General features: G+C 39.2%; 2 protein-coding genes across 11 annotated transcripts in view; both read right to left on the bottom strand.

Moving 5' to 3' along the window:
* The window catches only part of LOC108162659 (protein cappuccino), a 46,437-nt gene extending 31,970 nt beyond the window's left edge, over positions 1 to 14,467 (bottom strand). Inside the window, exon 1 of one of the 4 annotated variants that reach the window (XM_033394077.1) lies at positions 14,243 to 14,467. In XM_033394077.1, coding sequence (XP_033249968.1) covers positions 14,243 to 14,434 — 192 coding nt within the window. In that variant the 5' untranslated portion in view covers positions 14,435 to 14,467. Of the gene's footprint in view, positions 1 to 1,262; positions 1,947 to 14,242 lie in introns of those variants that run through there. The other 3 variants (XM_033394076.1, XM_017297494.2, XM_017297493.2) reach the window with 3 other exon arrangements.
* A 330-nt stretch (positions 14,468 to 14,797) lies between these two features.
* Positions 14,798 to 18,661, bottom strand: part of LOC108162660 — a 129,312-nt gene continuing 125,448 nt past the window's right edge. For all 7 annotated transcript variants that reach the window (XM_017297496.2, XM_017297499.2, XM_033394081.1 and 4 more), the window contains one exon: positions 14,798 to 17,780. In XM_017297496.2, the coding sequence (XP_017152985.1) occupies positions 17,752 to 17,780 (29 nt within the window). In that variant the 3' untranslated portion in view covers positions 14,798 to 17,751. The remainder of the gene's footprint in view (positions 17,781 to 18,661) is intronic.

Here is an 18,661-nt window from a genome sequence, read left to right on the forward strand (position 1 = left end):
AATTCATTTGACCTTACGATAAAAAGCCCCTCAATCGAGTGGACTCTGATATCATTCAAGTTCAATGACAACATTTTGCATTCAACTTTTATTAATTACAATTTTTGATGATTTTTATAAAGCCTCCAGAGAGAGAGAGAGCGGAAAGGAAAGATAGGGGAGGCGAGTCAGACATAAAACATTAGAAAGCCTCACGGCACTCTCATAAATCACAATAAAAACAAATTAGGGAATTTTTTATCGGCTCGGGGCCAGGAGAGGCGCGCGAGAGGCCTACCAAAAAATGTTGGACTAATTGAAATACTCCAACAGGGGCGGGATGGGGCGGGGATCAAGCGTGAGAGGTGTTAAAAATTGTTCACCAAAATTAATTGCCAGCAATAAATTGTGCGTCGTTTGCCTGCCCACGTGACGCATTTAAGGTTTTTTTTTTGTAGACTTTTCTGGAGGGTATTTTTGGGTTTGGTTCGAATTTTTTGTAAGGAAGAGATATTGGAGATATAGAGAGAGATTTGTGGAGATCCAATTGGGCGGTATTGAACTATTTTTTGGAGTCTTTTTTTATAATTTCATAAAATTTGAAGACCTTTCGTTTGAAAGGAAGAAACTAACTTTTTTCCCGACCAGTTTGTGAGTTTTTAATTGTTTTCTATAACATTTCAATGAGAAGTCTATACATACTCTAATTGATCAAAGTTTGATACAAAACTGACAGTTTCATAGAGCATTCCCTAGAAAATATTCCTTCCAAGGCACTCTTGGTACGAAAAAGTCATCAAAAGCTTAAGATAATTCCAAAAAAGTCTCAAAATAATCAGTATCCTTCTTCAAGGGCATTTAAATCTTCCATCCTCCAAGTCTAGCCTTAATTTTCTTCTCTCTCTCTGAATATCAGGCTGCTTTTAGCCACCTTATCCCCCTCTTTCGTTTAGCATAATTGCCATGCGGCGGCGGCAGTCACAAACGCATTTCTTTTAAATGTTTTGTGTCCTTCACACAAATCAGTATTTCAATTATGAGTAAAAGTGTGGTGGAGGGGGGAAAATGTAGTAGGTTTAATGGAAAATAGTAACAGGGGGGGTGTGGAGGGGTGGGGGAAAGCCACGTGGAAACACATTTTCTTAATTGTGTCAAAAGCGCAATTTTCTGCAATTTTCTTTGAAATGTGAAATGAAAGTGAAAGCAAAGCGCACACAAAACAAGAAATAACTGTAATCCAAAAAGCTTACGCATCTAAAACGTACACACACACACACACCTACCAGTCAGAGGGAGAAAGAGAGAGAGAGAGAGAGGGAGAGCGAGAGCGTTGTGGGTGGTCTCCTTTCCGGTGCAATTTGCTATATAAATCCGCGCTTTTGTTGGCGCTCTTCCTTCGCCCTCTTTCTCCTTCAATTTAATGCTGCTTTCTTTGTACACTAACGGGGCGCGGCGTAACTTAAATTTCTCTCTTTTTTGTATATTTGATTGTTGAATGATTTCGGTTTTTTGTGTTTTTGTGCTGCCTTTTGCTAATGCCTCATGTTCGTGAGGGTTTCTATTTCCGCTGCAACACCACACACATTCCGCTGCCGTCTAATGGCCCGAAATTCAACCGATTAGTCCTTAGTTTTGGCAATTTCCCATCACGTTTAGCATTTTTTCGCTTTCTCTTGCTCATGGCACACACTTTAACTGTATTTTGATTCGTTATTTAATTGCAACATGCAGGCCGAACGGTAAATGCAACCTACTGCAGCTGTCAAAAACGGCACTTCGGCAGCGGCCAGCAAGTGTCACAACAAAGCGAAGTGCAGCCCGAAGCCCCAAACGAAGAGCGCGGATGAATCAGATGTTTCCCCGAGAGCGAGCAAGAGCGGCAGGAAGGATGAATCAGCTGACTGAACGGAGCCGTGAAGCCTAGGACAACATCCACGGCACGGAGAGCGAGAGGCGTAGCTGTAGCGGGAAAAATCGATGGCACACTGACTGCCTGCCTGCAGTACGAAATGAAGCACACAAAATGGGCGAGAGAGAGAGAGCGAGAGAGGTGCGACTAAGAGAGCGAGATTACGTTTTCGGGAGTGCCATAACTGGACGACGTCTGATAACAGCTGAGCGAATTTGTTGTGGATTTATTTACGGTTGTTTTTTTTTGTTTTTTGGCAAAGGTTTCGTGTTGTTCAGGTTTTCAAATGCCCTGCACAAGCGATTGGGAAATTATTGAACTTTTTTTTTGATACCCTGCGAGGGTGGCTCTTATATTAAATTTCTTAATAATTTCTGTTTAAGATAATTTATAATTTTTAGGATGCTTATAAATCTTAAGGGACTGTTTTAGGCTGTTCTAGTTCTTCACTACAGATTTTAGAAGATTTCTGAAGAGTTTTAAGATCATAAAATTCAATTATTTTTCATTTTTCACGAATTTTCATAGTTATAAATAAATAATAACGTTCATCGTTATCGTTAAATAATTTATTTTAGATTTTCAAAAAATTTTTTTATTATATATTATATAAATTTATATTTTTATTCTTTAAATAGTAGACTTTTTTTTCATGTGGAAAATTTGTATTTTATTGTAAACAAGTTTACTGCTACCTTTCGTGGCAACTTAATCTAGTTTTACATTTAAGGTGAAAAACAATTGATCACAGGAGATACATATGTACATAAACTTAATGTTACATATATGGAGCAGGTACATACAATACATACAATATTTACAAAAAGTTAATGAGATGTTATAGGAGGGATCTAGTGGGGAGATCCAGTGGATGACACCTTTTGAGTCTTCTTTTCCTTGGCGGGTTAATTAGACGTCTGGCTAGCGCATCAGGGTGACCACCAAGTCGTTGCAAGTACCTTGCTGCATGTAATTGTATAACATCGCCCACTTTGGGAACCTTTAGGTCGCTCTAAAATAGTAGACTTATGAATAATCTTTGCCCTGGTCCCAAAAAGTAAGTTTCCGTAAACGAAAAATTGGTAAAGTCGTTAAAGGATAGAATAATATGATCATAGAGTATTATTGAACTTCGATCACTTATAGATTTTTTTTTACTAAAGAATATAACCTTAATTTGCTTCCTCTAAAATTTATTTGTAGAAAAAAAAAGTAATTAAAACCTATGTAGACTCTTTATAGAGTTTATACTATAAAAAAAGACCTTTTAGTGTCTAGTTATTATGACTAAAATTAGATTTTATCTCATCTTTCACTTCCACACCCCCGACACACATCTCTTTAGCCTTCTTTTAGTTTATTGTATTGCCACTAGACCACATTGAAGTGGCATTCTCGTTGCTCCTCTAATTGTAGCTCACATCTTGGGTCGGGGAAATCGAATCGTGCTGCTCATTAGCATTTTGTGCCATGAGCACAGGGGACTTAATTCTAGGGTTACGATATCGTGCACTCTGCAATGACTCACACAATCAACAAACACACAAATCTGTCAGCTACATATACACCTAAATGTATGCTCACACACACACACACACACACACACACACACACACAGCTACCAATACAAATGCAATCAGGTCCCAAGGCAATTGCAATTGTGATTTTATGAGCTTTTCCGTGCGGTTGAGGATAGCTTTTGTGTATGCGCGGAGGGGCTTAAAGCATCGATCCATGAACTTTGAAATGATTATCAGCTTAGCCATCGCTCTCTCCTTCACTCATTATATTTCCCCCCTCTCTTTAACCTTTAAGTGCCCTCTCTCTCTATCTCTCTCTTTAACCTTTGATTGGTGCAAATAAAAGAGACTTTGCATAATACTCGCACTCGCACTCGTAATCGTATCATAAAATTCCATTTACTCGACAATAAAATGCTTAGCTCTGTTTGAATGAATGATTAAATGTTTAGCTCTCGTTGGATGAATGCTGAAATGCTGAAGAAATGTAGAGCCCCAAGGGATATTGGAGCCGGGGCTGAATGGGGCACCGATGATGTAATTTTTTCACAACGTTTATGGGGCCTTTTGTTTGTGTGTTTGTTCTTGTGGCGGCTGTCGTTTTGTTGGGGGTCAGCACTCATTGTGATTTCTTGATGTGTCCACAATTGATATAAAAAATATAAAATGAGAGAATTATTTCATGCCGAAAGGGAATACCCTAAAGGGAATTCCACCAAAAGTTGAGATGGGAAAAATAGATTCAAAGAAAATGAAAGTCATTGAAACTAAATTATCGAATAAGTGTTATCGATATCCGCAAGTTTTTATCGCTTTATATTACACTCGATAACTTTTTTATATTTAATTATTTTATTATGATCAATTTCTCCTTTTATCGAGTTATCGGTTCTCAGTTACCGATTTTTGTACTATCGAAAAATATGAAAAATATTCTTACCAGTAGGTTATGTTTCATGGGTGTATATATCTATATTTTTATCGTTTATTGAAGTAAATGTTGCGATGTTTTGTGTAGCGACATTTTCAATTTTAAATTTCCGAAAGATAAGCAAAAAAAAAAGACTACTGGTTGTTACCGATGTGTGCTAATGTTCAATTATTTTATTTATTTGTTTTATTGGAATATGAGAGACAGCCTTGGAAAAGCCTACCTTATTCCGATTTTATATATAAAACCTATAACCATCCTGGGACTGAACTTAATGATCTTCCAAAATTTCAGCTCAATCGATGCGGGAGTTTTCGAGTTTTTATATGAGCATTTTTCTATATATAGACTTCAAAATTGTGTTATCGATGGCCAATCATTAGTTATTGCTCAGCTTTTTGAAGGTATTACTATCGATCTATAACGAAGGGATTTATCAACTCTGATATTGATTTATTTGAACATGTTCGATTACTGGTCTTTTCATTCTCATTTTCTTTTATAATATTTTTTGTTTGTTTTTTTTCCACACTTTTGTCATACCCCATCTCTAACATACCCCTTCATGGTTAGCGTATTTTGTATACCTTTATCTTTGCTTTTGTTTTTATATTATGGTTATTTTTTTACTCGTTGGGGTGTTAATTTTTTTCGGACTTTTCGCACATTTTGGTCGTGTTGTTTTGCTTTTGTGGATCATGGAGGGGTTCCCTCTCTTTCACATATGTATGTACGATTGTTGCTCTGTTGCTCAGCTGATAAGCCGTTTACTGCTGCCTGCTATGGCACTCAGATAAGACCCCCGCGGACACATGAACCAACAAAAGCCCACAGATGGACTTATGTACGTACGTACAAGCCGGACAGACATACGGACGTACAACAGTCGCCATGGGTTCAAGTACTTAGTTGTAGCATCCGGAATCGGATTAGATTTATGCATTTCGTAACTCATTAGAGGGACTCAAATGCGATTTGTGCGACTAACGAAGCACACAGAGGGGGGGGAGAGAGAGGGGGTTGATCGGGGGGAAAACGGAATAAAGGAAAAGCGTTTTTAATTAGCTCATGAAAGATTTCCCATTTTAATTGGACTTAATGCATTCAAGGGAAAACCCACGAAAAACTTTGACTCCTGCAAAATGTTGAAACTTGGATTTTAATTAATTTTACACGACATGTGGGTCGGTGTGTCGCTGGGATAGGGAGCGAGAGGCCTTGGGAATGCATTTTGACACATTGTTTGACAAATTGCCAGACACTAGGGACACACACACATACAGTGGAGCCCTATATATGTATATAGGTTAAGAATGGAGACAGAAGAGTTGAAGGCAGAACAGAATCATCAAAGCTAAACTTGACGGCAACTTGTGTAGTTGACGCACAAGTTTAATGCCAAAAGCCAACGAAAAGCTGCCACCCAAACGGCCAGGGGCTGTGCTCCAAAGGGGATCTAGAATATCAGCGAAAAACGAGTATAGATCACGCATAAATAGGTCTCAGAAATACCGCCCCAACGAGAAGCCTCTTCTCACATCTGCCTCCCCCTTTTGGTACGCCCCTGTTGTTGGTGCAGGTGCAACAGCAACAACAATGTTGCACTAACGGCTCTTACTGACAACGCGCAAAATGTCGCCCGCAACATGGCGTATGAGCAACGTCTGAGAATGGCACCAAAAACACCAACACAAAAGCAACAAAAACAACAGCAGCAGCAGCAATCATCATCTGGCCCGAGTATCCAATACGCTCACGGGATTGGCTAAAACGGGGACAACACAGGACAGCACCCCTTCCCCCACCCCCACCCACTACCCCCCACCCATTCAGCGACAAAGTCAGTTATGGTCAATAAAAAGCAATGTGATAGGGGGGGGGGAGAGCAGCGGCAGCAGCATAGCAGAGCGACAATGAGAAAGCGTTGCGATGCGACGATGCCATTCCAGAGCCCCAGCATCGGCCACCAGACAACAGATGGCGCCAGGGACAGTGCTAGAGATGATACCGTGAAATCGGATGAAATTGATGCGGGGGGAGCGAGAGAGAGTTAGAAGTATGAATTGGGTAGTAGGAGAGTGCAGCGGAGCTAATGAAAAGCGTGTGTTTTATGTTCTGTGGGAATTGAAGACAGGAGCGGACGCAGCAAACGTATGGGAAACGATTTACAATGGAAGCCGAGTAACAGAACTGGAATAAAGCTATGGGTATTGAGTACCGCTTTTCATAGACCGAAGATGACCCGAAAATTGAACGCGTTTCAACGGGAACTAAAACTGGAAGCTTTGGGAGCGAGAGGTACAGATGATACGGTACCGGCCTAGTGCTCACTTATTAGAAGCTCTCATTCTGCTTCTCTCTCTATTTGCTCTCTCCTATGATAATCTTTCACAAGCAAACTCTCTTGTCGGTTCTTATTTTACGCCCAGCACAACGGAGAGCGCTTTGAAGCCATGTTTGATCGAGAGAGAGAACTAAGAACGAACCGAAAAGCGAGCGCGCTGCGGCTGGCTCAGTGCTCGCTCACTGCAAGCTCTCATTCTGCCTCCCTTCCCATTGCTCTCTCCCACTCACAATTCCACTCATCTGCCTAATTCCGCGCTCATTCATTTACACTCATCTTCGCCTTCCTTTCCTGAGAGTGAGAAAGGTATTGAAATGCGGGTGAAGCCTGCCTAAATAAATCGTTTGCCGTCTACCTGACCCTCCCACTCTTCATTTAATATCGTTAAAGCAAACTTCTGGCCCGCAGTAACACGAGCCCCTGCCCGCAGCCAGAGACTACAAAAATTGACTTGCAAAATGCCAAATTGCGTGTGCGATTCGGCCTGCAACATCGCTGGAAAATGTAACCACAATTTGTAGAGTCTACTTTTAGTTGCCGCATTACGGGGTACACGCAAAAGGTGACCAAACGAAATTTCGTGACGCGACGAAATGAAAATTATTTTAAATTATAGTTTTCCAATGGCAGTCCCGTTCCCTTTCCATTGCCCTTTGCTTCCCTCTCGAACCCTTCACCACAACCACATGTTAGCCCAAATATGCCAGCGACAGGTTACCAAAATTTATCTGGTTGAATGGCAACACATTTTGCACATTTTGTAGATAAAAATGGATCTGGTTTTAGTTGTTTTTTCTTCTCTCGTTTGTGTTGGTGTTGGGTTAATTTTAGCTGCGAAAATTATTTGAAAATTGCAAAGGGCACAGGGCATCGGGGCAGAGTGCAATATTTTAGTGGTTCAATTGATTGCGTGTTAGAGGTTGTACGAGTGGGAAGAGGCTTTCCCTAACTGGTAGACAATGTGGTTGAGTTATTTGATTGGGAAAGAATCGTGTGATTTTTAATTGATTTCTACATAAATTCTACTTTGAAAGACTACTCTCCGTAGTTATTCTAGCTTTTTTCTATTTTTATATTCCATTATATTGTTTTATTTCACTCTTTCTCTCACTCAAAACACAAAAAAAATAACAAAGAAAGGGAAATGTCTTTTTTTTAACTCATTAAATTTTTAAAGAATTCAAATAAATTTTCCACAACATTAAATTTTGGCGAGAGTTGTGACGATCCAAAATACAACAGCTTTAACAGCCGGCTAACAGGGAAAGAAACAATTCTAACAGTCCTTAACAGCGAGCTAACAGCAAAAGATAACAGAAGTGAGAGAGAACCTTGACCTACATTCGTTCACTGAGATCACACACACACTGACATACAATATGCACTACGAGATGATTCGGCCACAAACCTTTGCTCTCTTTTTCTGCAGTCAGATCTCTCTACTCATGCCTCACCATGTCATGAACTTGACTTGGAACGAGAGCACTCATTCCCTTTTGATTCTCTTCTTCACTCCATCCCACTACAACTCTCGAGGAATGGGAGTGGGAAAGGGACAAAACTTGAAGAATTTTCAAGCACGCACACATACACGTTGCTGGGACTCACGTGAATGAAAAAGCGAGACAACGGAAAAATAATATGTTTATCTATAAAATAGTTGTATGTACATGCATATATCACAAATGGCCGCGCTTTTTCTTCGTCGGGCTGCATTTTTGACGCCATTTTGCCTTTTTTTCCGCCTCCGCCATTTATTCAACACATTTTCTTGCAATAAAACACACGTTTTTGTACATAATCACTGCACCAATCCATTAAACTTAGCTACACTCCTGTGCGACTTTTTACCCGTTGGATTTTTCACCATTTTCCGCATTTTCTCGAATTTTAACGCTCGCTTTGACCGAGTGAAAAAATTGAGTGAGAACGGCGCAAATGCGTTCATTCTTCGATCTCCTGCTGCTCTTCCCATTTTCTCTCTCTCTCACGCTCTATTCGGGTACTTTAGCAAAAACGAAACGAAAAAAAAATGGAGACATCGGAATAATAACACATTTCAAATATTTAAACATGAAAAATAATATGTTTTCATCCATATTTATCAAATATGTGAGACACATATACATACATATATCACACATTGCTGCACTTTTCCATCGTAGATCTGCATATTATTTTACCATTTTGCCTTTTTCTTCGCTTCCCCCCTTTGACCAAACAAATTTTCTTGCATTAAAACACGTTAAGCAATGTTTTTTTGCATTTCTATTTAATCATTGCACTAAACTTTACTTCACACACCTTCTTAACGTTTTTCCCGTTGGACTTTTCACCCTTTTTCCCGATTTTCATAGACTTGAACGCGGAGCTTACTTAAAAACGCGCGCTTGGCCCCGGTGAAAAATGAGAGTGATAGAAGTGCAAATGCGTGCCATCTTTAATCTCTTATTCTGCTGCCAAGGGCGTAACCAGTATTTCGCGAAGGGGGGATCGTGATTGTTATATGTATTCATTTGAAAAATTTTTTAAAATCAATTAAGCAAATACCTTTATATTTAAATATGCAGCGAAAATTATATAAAAATATGTTTCCTAGTCATAAGCATGTTGAGGGTGGGCCAGTTCCCCCTTCACCCACTGACTACGCTCTTGACTGCTATTCTGCCTAATTGCCGTCTCTCCTCACACGCTCTCTTGAGCTGCTTAGGCTCATGAGTATAGAGTATAGAGTTAGCGGACCTTCTTCTATAACTTCATTATGCTCTTTGTCGTTTTCCTCTGCTACTGAAAAGAGAGATCAACCGAGTGTGGGAGTGGGAGTGAGATCGATTGACTGATGAGAGAGCTACAGTAGTTTCGTTTTTGCAAAAGCAGCTATAGAGTGAGTGCGAGAAAGAGCAAATAGGAAGACGAGCAGGAGATCGAAAAATGAACGATTTGCGCCGCTCTCACTTTCATTTTCCCGCCGGCCCAATCGCACGTTCTGAAGTCAGCTCCACGTTTAAATTCGAGAAAATGCGGAAAATGGTAGAAAATCCATCGGGTAAAATGTCGCGCGGGAGTGTAGTGAAGCTTGGTCTACAAAAAAGTCTTTTAGTGCAAGAAAATGTGTTTAAAGACAAACAAAAGTTTTTGTTTAAGGGCGGGGGCGATGAAAAAGACAAAATGGCAAAATGGCGACAAGAAGGTGATATGTATATTTGTTTCATATATTTGATATATGTATGTACATACATATCTACATATATGCAGGAAATCAAAATTTTTTTGTTTAAATTATTTTTTTCATGTGTAAATATCTAAAATGTGTAATTGATTCGTTTTTTCGCTTTTTTTTCGTTTCATCCCGTGAGTTCCAGCAAAGTGTGCGCTTAAAAATTCGTCAAGTTTTGTCCCTTTCCCACTCCCATTGCGCGAGTATGTGGGATGCAGTGAAGAAGAGAATCAAAAAGGAATGAGTGCTCTCGTTCCAAGTGAAGTTCATGGCAGGGTGCGGCATTCCCAATAGTGCTATTCTGACTCTCTTGTGTTTTCTGTGTTTACACGAACTTCCGCCCTCTGGTGCCTCACCTTAAATTAAGATGCCTAAAGTTTTTTGCTAACAGAACAAAATTATGGGTAAGTGAGAAAAGAGACGAACGAAATTATGTTGTTTTCTAATGTTTATACTTTTATTTTCTTTCTAATTATTATAAGCGCATATGCACATCCCAGGCTCTCCGAACGGAATTTTCGCGCGGTTAACGTTGTCCCACGGTCCCGTTTCTCCATCCGTCGGCTACTTATGTGAGGACAACAAAAGAGCAAGAAAAACGTAGCGGCACACGACTATGAGCCAAAAAGGTAAGAGAGAGTGTTTCTTTTTCGTATTTTTGTTGTTTATTTGTTTCAGTGTAGATCTATTGCGGGGAATCTCTTCTTCTTTAAGGAGGAAGCGGTGAAATTTTGTTTCTTTTGCATTAAGAGAGAGAAAGAAAGTGACACTTTCAGTGGCACTTCACCTGCAAAAATTTCCACAAACACTCTCTCAATCATACACCAACACTCATTCACACACACACACACACAGCTATCGAAAGGCAAACAGAATTCGCATTTGGACACCGTACCGTACCGTACCGTTTGCAGTGCTGCAACTTTAATTGCTTTGGTGGTTTGTGCCAAATTAGATTCTGCGGTTTTGTCGCGTCGCCATTCCGGTAATCGAGGACGGAATCAGGATGGGGCTGGGGGATGGGTGTGTTGGGTGTTGGGTGTCGGAGTCTTGGACCTTGCCTTTTGCCCCCAAAACTCAATTGAACGCTGGACGGCAAGGCATGAACATGGCGTCTGACGCTGACGCCCATCAATTAAACTTGTCAATGGGAATGCGAAACAAGAGCGCGACCAAGAAACAGGACAACAAGAAGCGGTCCGCCTTATAGAGGGGGCAGCGAAAAAGCGTGGGAAACAGTGGTTAAAGTTTTTCACTGTTTTTCACTGGAATAAAACCGAAGCAAAAGGTTAAACGAAAACTTCAGAGCCAGTCATTAACATTCAAATTAGATTTCCATCTTGGATATAATCTTAATTAGATTGCTCTTTTAGGTCATTTATAGAGATCTTTAAACTTTAAGTTTCTGCTTTCCAAAATACCCGTTTAGCAGAGCTTAAATAAAGCTCCATTCAGCAGTGAATTCTTATAAAAATGTATAAGTTTTTTCATTAAAAGAATTCCTTAAAAATGTACCAAATTTTCATGAATTTATTTTAAAGAAATCTCTTTTGAATCTTTAATCCAATTCCTGTACTATTTTCTTAACTTTTTGGTCTCCTATTTATTCAGTTTTCTGTGTGTTTGTGTGTGTGTGTGTGTGTGTTTTGGCAACAGCTTACACATTAAGAATATCCCCAAGCCATAGGATATTCGGGCTGTTGTTCTCGAATGCAATCAAAAAGGTCACAAAAAAAAAAAAACAACGAATAAGTCGCTGCCACACAAACACATACTCGTGCATATATTCGAATGCCCTGTAAAAATGAATATCTTAAAAAATATAAGCAAATGCTCTGATCCCAAATTCTCATTCGTTTCGAGATGCCGCAGGCCATTGACATGACTCTCGAATGTCCTCATGGACGATGGTCCTCCCTGTGTGTGTGTGTGTGTATGTCCTGTGTCTTATCCTGTGAAATGAAATTGATTTATTTTTGTTTACGCCGAAAACAGAAAAAAGTTTACCACAAAAACCGAAACTCTGTACCCGGGAACCGGACTTCCACAATGCCGTCGGCTAGTTTCTTCCGTTTTCTGTTGGCTTATTTCTAGGGACCTCGTTATCCTGCTCTTATTGTCGAGCAGTCGGGCTAATCCTAATGCTCTCCTAATTACATTGCCCAAAAAGAGAGTAGAGTCAAGGCCAAGTTTGTGTCGTGTCTGTTGTCTACTTTTCAGGCTACTTATCATTTTTTAGCCGCCTTATGCCTTCTCTTACACTTGGCTTATAGACACTCTTAATTATTGGCCCTCTGGCCATCAAGGCAGGGGCGGCCATTGAACTGTTTGTTCCCCAAGTCTGAGCCTCCAGTGCGACTGGAATGGGCATGGGCCGCAGAAATGTGGCCGAAACGAGACTAAGCAGCCGACTGCCTGACCGACAAATGTCAAGACGCTTGCACTTTTCTCTCTCTCTGTGGGGGGGCTGGAAAATACTCTTTAGTTTGTGAGGCATGGTGAGTTTTCCAGAAAGCACAGTGCATAAATCTTCTTGCATTTCTTATTATTTTAAACATTATGTGCCTCACAAACACAGAGAGTCACATGCCTAACAAACATTTATATTTATTTATTTTTTATATATTTTTTTGCCTTCTTTCTGGCGTCGTGCAAATTTATGAAGGGCACTTCAAATGGCCTACGAGACGGGGGGACGGGTTTCACCCGCCGCAGACCCGACCCCCCAGGGCTAAAGCCCCACAGTAAACAGCAGCAGAAGAGGGGCCATGGAAAGTGGAAAAGCGCAGAGTGTGGGAGGGGAGTGGCGGAAAAATGGCAAGCAATAAAAATAATTGCAAAAATTCGAAATTTAAGTGTGAGTGTCTGTATGTGTGTGTGTGTGAGGCACGTTTAAAGCCCCGCTGGTACTCCACTTAGTCACTCCCCCCTTAGTCCTGCTGCCTGACTCGGTTCACACCTACCCAGCAGATTCCTCCTCCATATCCAGCTTCTACCCCTGCCTCGCAGCACAAACAATGGCCAAAAACGAGGCGAATGCTCAACGCAGTGTAAAATCAGCGAATCGCGGTTTCTTTTTTATGTACCCTGTACTTGGTGGCGCACAAGGGTATATGGGGTATACATATAAGAAAAGGATGTGACAACAGTGACTTGAAGAGTAGGCAGCGTCGATCGCTACCTGAGCAAATGTGAGCGGCAGGCAGCAGAGCTTAGAGTTTATTTAAAGGGCAAATAAATTCCATTCCCATTCCCTTTCGCCGTCTCTGCTCCACCTCTTCATGCTGAGCTTCGATCCTCTCCCACGCAATGCACAGGCTCTCTCCTGCCATTCTTTCATGCCTTTGCTCTCCCAACAGCAGCAACAACAAAAGCAAGGCGCCGATGTTCTGCTCGGAGGCCCGGCACTCGGCAAATGCTTTCGCTCTCGCAGCAACAACAACAATGCAGCAGAAAGCTACGACCGAAGCGTCGCTCAGCCATTGATTCGGTTTTTATTTTTAGCGTAGTCCCAGGAGTAAAGCAACAACAAACGGGACCTTGCTTTAGTGCGTAGTTTTCAGGCCGATCTTCTCTTCTTATTTCCTCCCACGATGTATTTACGTTTGGCACAGCTAATGGTTTACTAGAAACCCCCGAGAAAACCCAAAATACTGGGTACTTGTGCATTCGTAATTTCATTCTTTGTTCCACATTTTCCCTGCTCTTTGTGAATCGGTGTATGTGTGTGTGTGTGTGTGAGTGTTTTACAATCTGTTTCGCAACTCACGTAAAATATAAGGTAATTTGTGGAAATTTGATGTTTATCGTAAATTGTTTTTTATTTGCACAATGTCACCATTTTGCGGTTTGCCAGCAGTGGCACACAGCAAGCAGACACACGCACACACACCTCAGCTGGTCAGAGTTGTCAGAAAGACAAAAAAAAAAAAACCCACTAAAAATGAAATGTGAAGCGAATGGTTAAATACTCTCATAAAGTCGATTAGGCTATGTTTTTTCAACAGTTTAATGCAAGGTCTCAGGGAACATGGGGCCTAACCATAAGAGAATGGAGTTCTGGCCTACTATCCAGGAAACCCCCAACCAGGGGCCAAAAGTGATCGAAGGACCTGCGTACCGAGTGCATATCGGAAGGGAATTTCACACAGAAACCCCTTTGCCAATTCCTCATATGCAAAATATATGTAAATGCCCCTTGCAAAGAGCAAACATTTTGTATGCCCCACAGACCACTCCCCCCCCACCCCCCTACCTTAATTGTGAGCCGGCAAAAGAGCCACAGAGCCACAGCCGACAAAAAGTTTTTGGTAAAAACAATTGCAAACATTTTTCAATTTACCCGCGTGGCGGTGAATGACAGGGGCCGCTTCATCTTGATTCGTGGCAGTTGTGTTGATCCTTTCGCTGCTGTTGCCGTTGCTGTTGCCGTCGTGGCGGCCATTTCCGATAACATTGCACGCTTGCCACATTTCCATCGATAGAATGCATATAATACTGCGATAACTGCAATGCTGACTGCCAATGTAAACATCGAAAAACTCAATTTAATTTGAGTTAGAAAAACCATTTCGAGAATTTTCTTCGACTAGATTTTGACGCGTAACAAATACAAAAAATAAATGTGTGACAACTTTCTCCTTGTTTTTTTTTGTTTTGGTTTTTATAATTATACTTTATTTATCGTATTTTTTGCTGTTGCTTGCTGTTTTACACATTTGCATAATATCGTATCGTATCGTTTACTGTCTAAGGTTTTTTTAAGAGCTAAAAATTAGTTGTATTTTCTTTGGTTTTTTTTTTTTTTACCAAACGCCTGGCGTTCTGTGAACATACCATTCTCTACCAAAGAATAGTTTTCGAATAGTTTACAATCGTATTACAGAGAGAAAACTATCAATGGGACACACATGTATGTATCATTGGAAAAAATGGACAGTTAAACATAGTTTGAAGACTTAGCTTAAGGTTAACCATAGTTTAAAGACTAGTTTTGATCATTATTTTGTTTCGGATTACAAATACTTGCGGTTCCTATAGCTAGTGTGTTGGTCTGGTCTTTCAAAACTCAAAATTGAATGGAATTTCTTGCGCTTCATGTGACATTTTTTTGTAAGTAATGTTTTCTGTATAATACATAGCCTTGATGGCGGTTTATTCTCTGGAATTTTGGGATTGGTGGGAGTTTGGAATGCAATTTTTTTAATTTTTAAAGATTTCTTACCTTTTTCTTCGTTTTATATGAGACACCAGACCAACATAACATACAAACACACTCTCTTCGAAAATCCAACCCTTAATTCTATTACATTTTCATAACTTTTTATGACATTTTTTTCGGTATATATTAAATAGATTTTATTTTGGAATTAAATTACGATTTAAATATTTTTCTTTGGTTTTGTTTTATGTACAATGCCCTTAGACTTTAATTATGCATTTAAAATTGTTACTATTTCTATGGGGGTTTGGTTAAATATGCGCAGCATTTATTTATATTTTAATTGAATTTATTTAACTAAATTTCTATGCATAATTTGTTGCGCAAATACACCTTTTTTCTTTTGTTTTTGGTAGCTTGAAAAATAAATGCTTCAATTATGGCAATTTATTAGTTTTGAATATTTCATAACAGAGTTTTCGGAACAAGTTTACGGATTAAAGATGCAATATATTTTCTGTTTTTCGGTGCAGTATTTTTTGTATATCACTGAGTGCTAAAAAGGGGCGCGGGGGAGGGGCAGTGTTGCAACAAAAATGACATTTTACAAACCATTTTGATGGCTTAGAGCTGAGTGTCTTTTCATCAAAATACGACAAAACCAATAAAAGCTTGGAAAATTCCTTAATTTTACGTGAGTTTACAAAATAATTCTTTCACTTTCTGGCAGTTTAATATTTAAATTGAATTCTGTTGATTATTCCATCTATTTTTCATGCATTCCTTTTTTGTTGGTTTTAGTTTTAGTTTTAATTCCATTTTTTTATGTTACGTGTTTGCTATTTTAATTTTCATATTTTTTTCCTGTGGCTTTTGCCTGTCTGTCTGTCTGTCTGTCTGTGTATTTATACTGTATTTTATTTGGTAATATATACCTGCTAGAATTTAAATGCAACTCTCCCTTGGACTCCCTTTTGACTGGCAGCTTAATGTTTCAACTTGTTGTGGCAACAATTTAATACAACCTGCAACCAGTGTCCAGGTCGTGGCTTACTATTTACAGATTCGTCAGAGTAAAGACCATTTTGTATTCCATTAAGATATCCTATACTAACGTCTATACAATGTAAAAAATGTAAAATAAAAATAATACAATCTGTAGAAAACCCCTCGGATTTGTGTGTGCGAAAATGAATGGATTTTGATGTACTCTGATTTTGTCAATTCGAATCGTGAGTGGCGCTGAGGGCATTGTCCATTGGCAAATTAATTTGCAAATTTACACAATCTAATTTTGCACCCGAGGAGGAGGTCAGGTCACGCGACACTGGACACTGGACCCTGGACCAATTGTTAATTTGTAATTACAATTTTTGCATTATTGTAAACGCTGACAATGGAGAACAATTGAAATTAGCAGCGCAATTAGTCGATCCGTGCAAACAAATATTCGCTTTCCAATTTAATGCCCCAATAGAGACAAAAGCTAATGAGGAGCCCAGCGCCCAAAGCCCAAAGCCCAGACCCCAGATCGCAGGGCAACAGTGCAGAAAACTCTACGAATTTTTGCCTTTGGTAAAGTTTTGATTTTCTATATTTACCCTCTCCTTTCTTCGCTCTTCGCTCTATTTTTGGGCGTTGAAAAAGCAATTAAATGCACATTTTGTCTCTTTTATTTGATTTAAACCCACCAAAAATTTCCATATTTTCCACAGAAACCAAAAAAAAAAAGAAAAAAAAAACATATACAACAGAAAAACCTCAAAAGGTGGCTTTTGTGTTTGGCTGTGTTTTGGTTTAAACAATGGGCCAGACCAGAATAACAATTTTACCAGCATATTATGGTGGTGTTATTGTGCCCGCCCGGCCACAGGCTCGCAATAAAATGCTATCCTCTCTCAATAAAATACCAAAAAATAAGAACAATAAATGATTATTTAACTGCGAAAATCTGAGTGGAAATAAAGTGGCTGCGTTACTCCCAAAAAATGATTATATTTGCTTAGTGGTTTAATTTTACTACCGTTTTATTGCCTAGTGCTTTTGGTATATTTGGTTGGTATTTTTTTTTTCATTTTTTTTTTTTGGTATATTTGTGTTTGTATTTGCATTGTAAATGTTTTGTGTTTGATTGCGGTGTTGTTGGTATTTTTCCTGAAAATCTTTTTTAAAATGTAGTTTGATAGGAGGAAGCATTCGTTAATTTTGATAAAAAGCAAACTTCATACCATAAAGAATAATCCTAAAAAATACCATTTACAATACAAAAATTCATGGAGTAAAAAATACCTAAAAGCTAATAATGGAAAACATTTTATTTCTAATCCAAGTTAAAAACTAGTTTTTGGTATATTTATAGTATATTTCTTAGCATACTTTTAGTATTTTGTGTGGTATTTTTTGGTATTTCTCTGTATTTCTTCAATTTTTTTACATTTACAATACGTTTTTCGTTTTTCATGTGTTTTTTTGGTCGAAATAGGCTCATTTTTATACTGATTTTGGTTTTTGGTTTTGCTTTTGTTAGCAAATTTCACGCTCACTTAAACAGCTAAAAATTCAAATTGTTTAATCTTTTTTTTGCGTGTGGTATACTTACTTAAATGCTAATGTCAAATTGTTGCTTTGTTGTTGTTGTTGTTGTTGCTGTTGTTGCTGTGGTTGTTGTCTCTCCTTAACTGGCAATTAGTTTAATTTGCCAAATCCTGTATTATATCCGCTGCAATGAAACGAACATCGATTTGTGTGTTGTGTTTTAGTGCGATTTAAGCTCATTAATAAATATTGTTTATTTTTTTTGTATTTTGTTTTATTTGAAAATGCAATTTAAATTAATTAATGCAGTTTGATGAGAGGCTAGGCGCCGCATAGCCGCCGCCTGTCTGCCTCCCCGTTAAGCCATTAATTTGTATGAAACACAAGAGTATTATGCATTATAATATTCGCCCCCACCACTGGGGGATTGGGGTCAGTCGCTTGTTTGAATTTGAATAAAGAGAGAGAGAGAGGAGCGGCACAAAAAAATATTTATATAGTATACTTATATATATTGAAATTTTATATTTATAAATATAAATTCATTTTTGTTTGTGCCGCTCCAAATGCATTTGCATTCAATCAGCATAATGCTACAGCACTCTCAATGGGGGGAGGGGGAGGGCTGGTTTTGATATCCCATCTATCTGCATTTATAGCCCATCCATAACCCATACGAGTATTCCATTCTGGTGTGTATTTGGTGTGATTTGAAGCGTATGGATCTGCTGCTGTTCGATGGAAAAACTGAATTCAAATGCCAAAACACTTCACACACGCCACGCCACTTGTCACCCTATACAACACCTCTGGATCTCCTAGCCATGCGACACCTTCTCCTCCACACTTTTGCGCTGATTCGGTGGCAACACTTTATGCACTTTGACTTGTGCCTCGCCTCTCTGACAATTGCAACTTTTGCATAAATACATTTTCCTGCATTTTCCATAGATCCAGTCACCCCCAACCCTCACCCCTGCCCCTGCCCCTGCCCACCTTTTTTCAAGTCAAGTGGAAGTGTGGAAAGTCTGGCACAATAAAATACTTTTCAGATTCGTTTTCCTG

Source organism: Drosophila miranda, chromosome 4 (genome assembly GCF_003369915.1).
Source record: "Drosophila miranda strain MSH22 chromosome 4, D.miranda_PacBio2.1, whole genome shotgun sequence".
Classification (NCBI taxonomy): Eukaryota; Metazoa; Arthropoda; class Insecta; order Diptera; family Drosophilidae; genus Drosophila; species Drosophila miranda.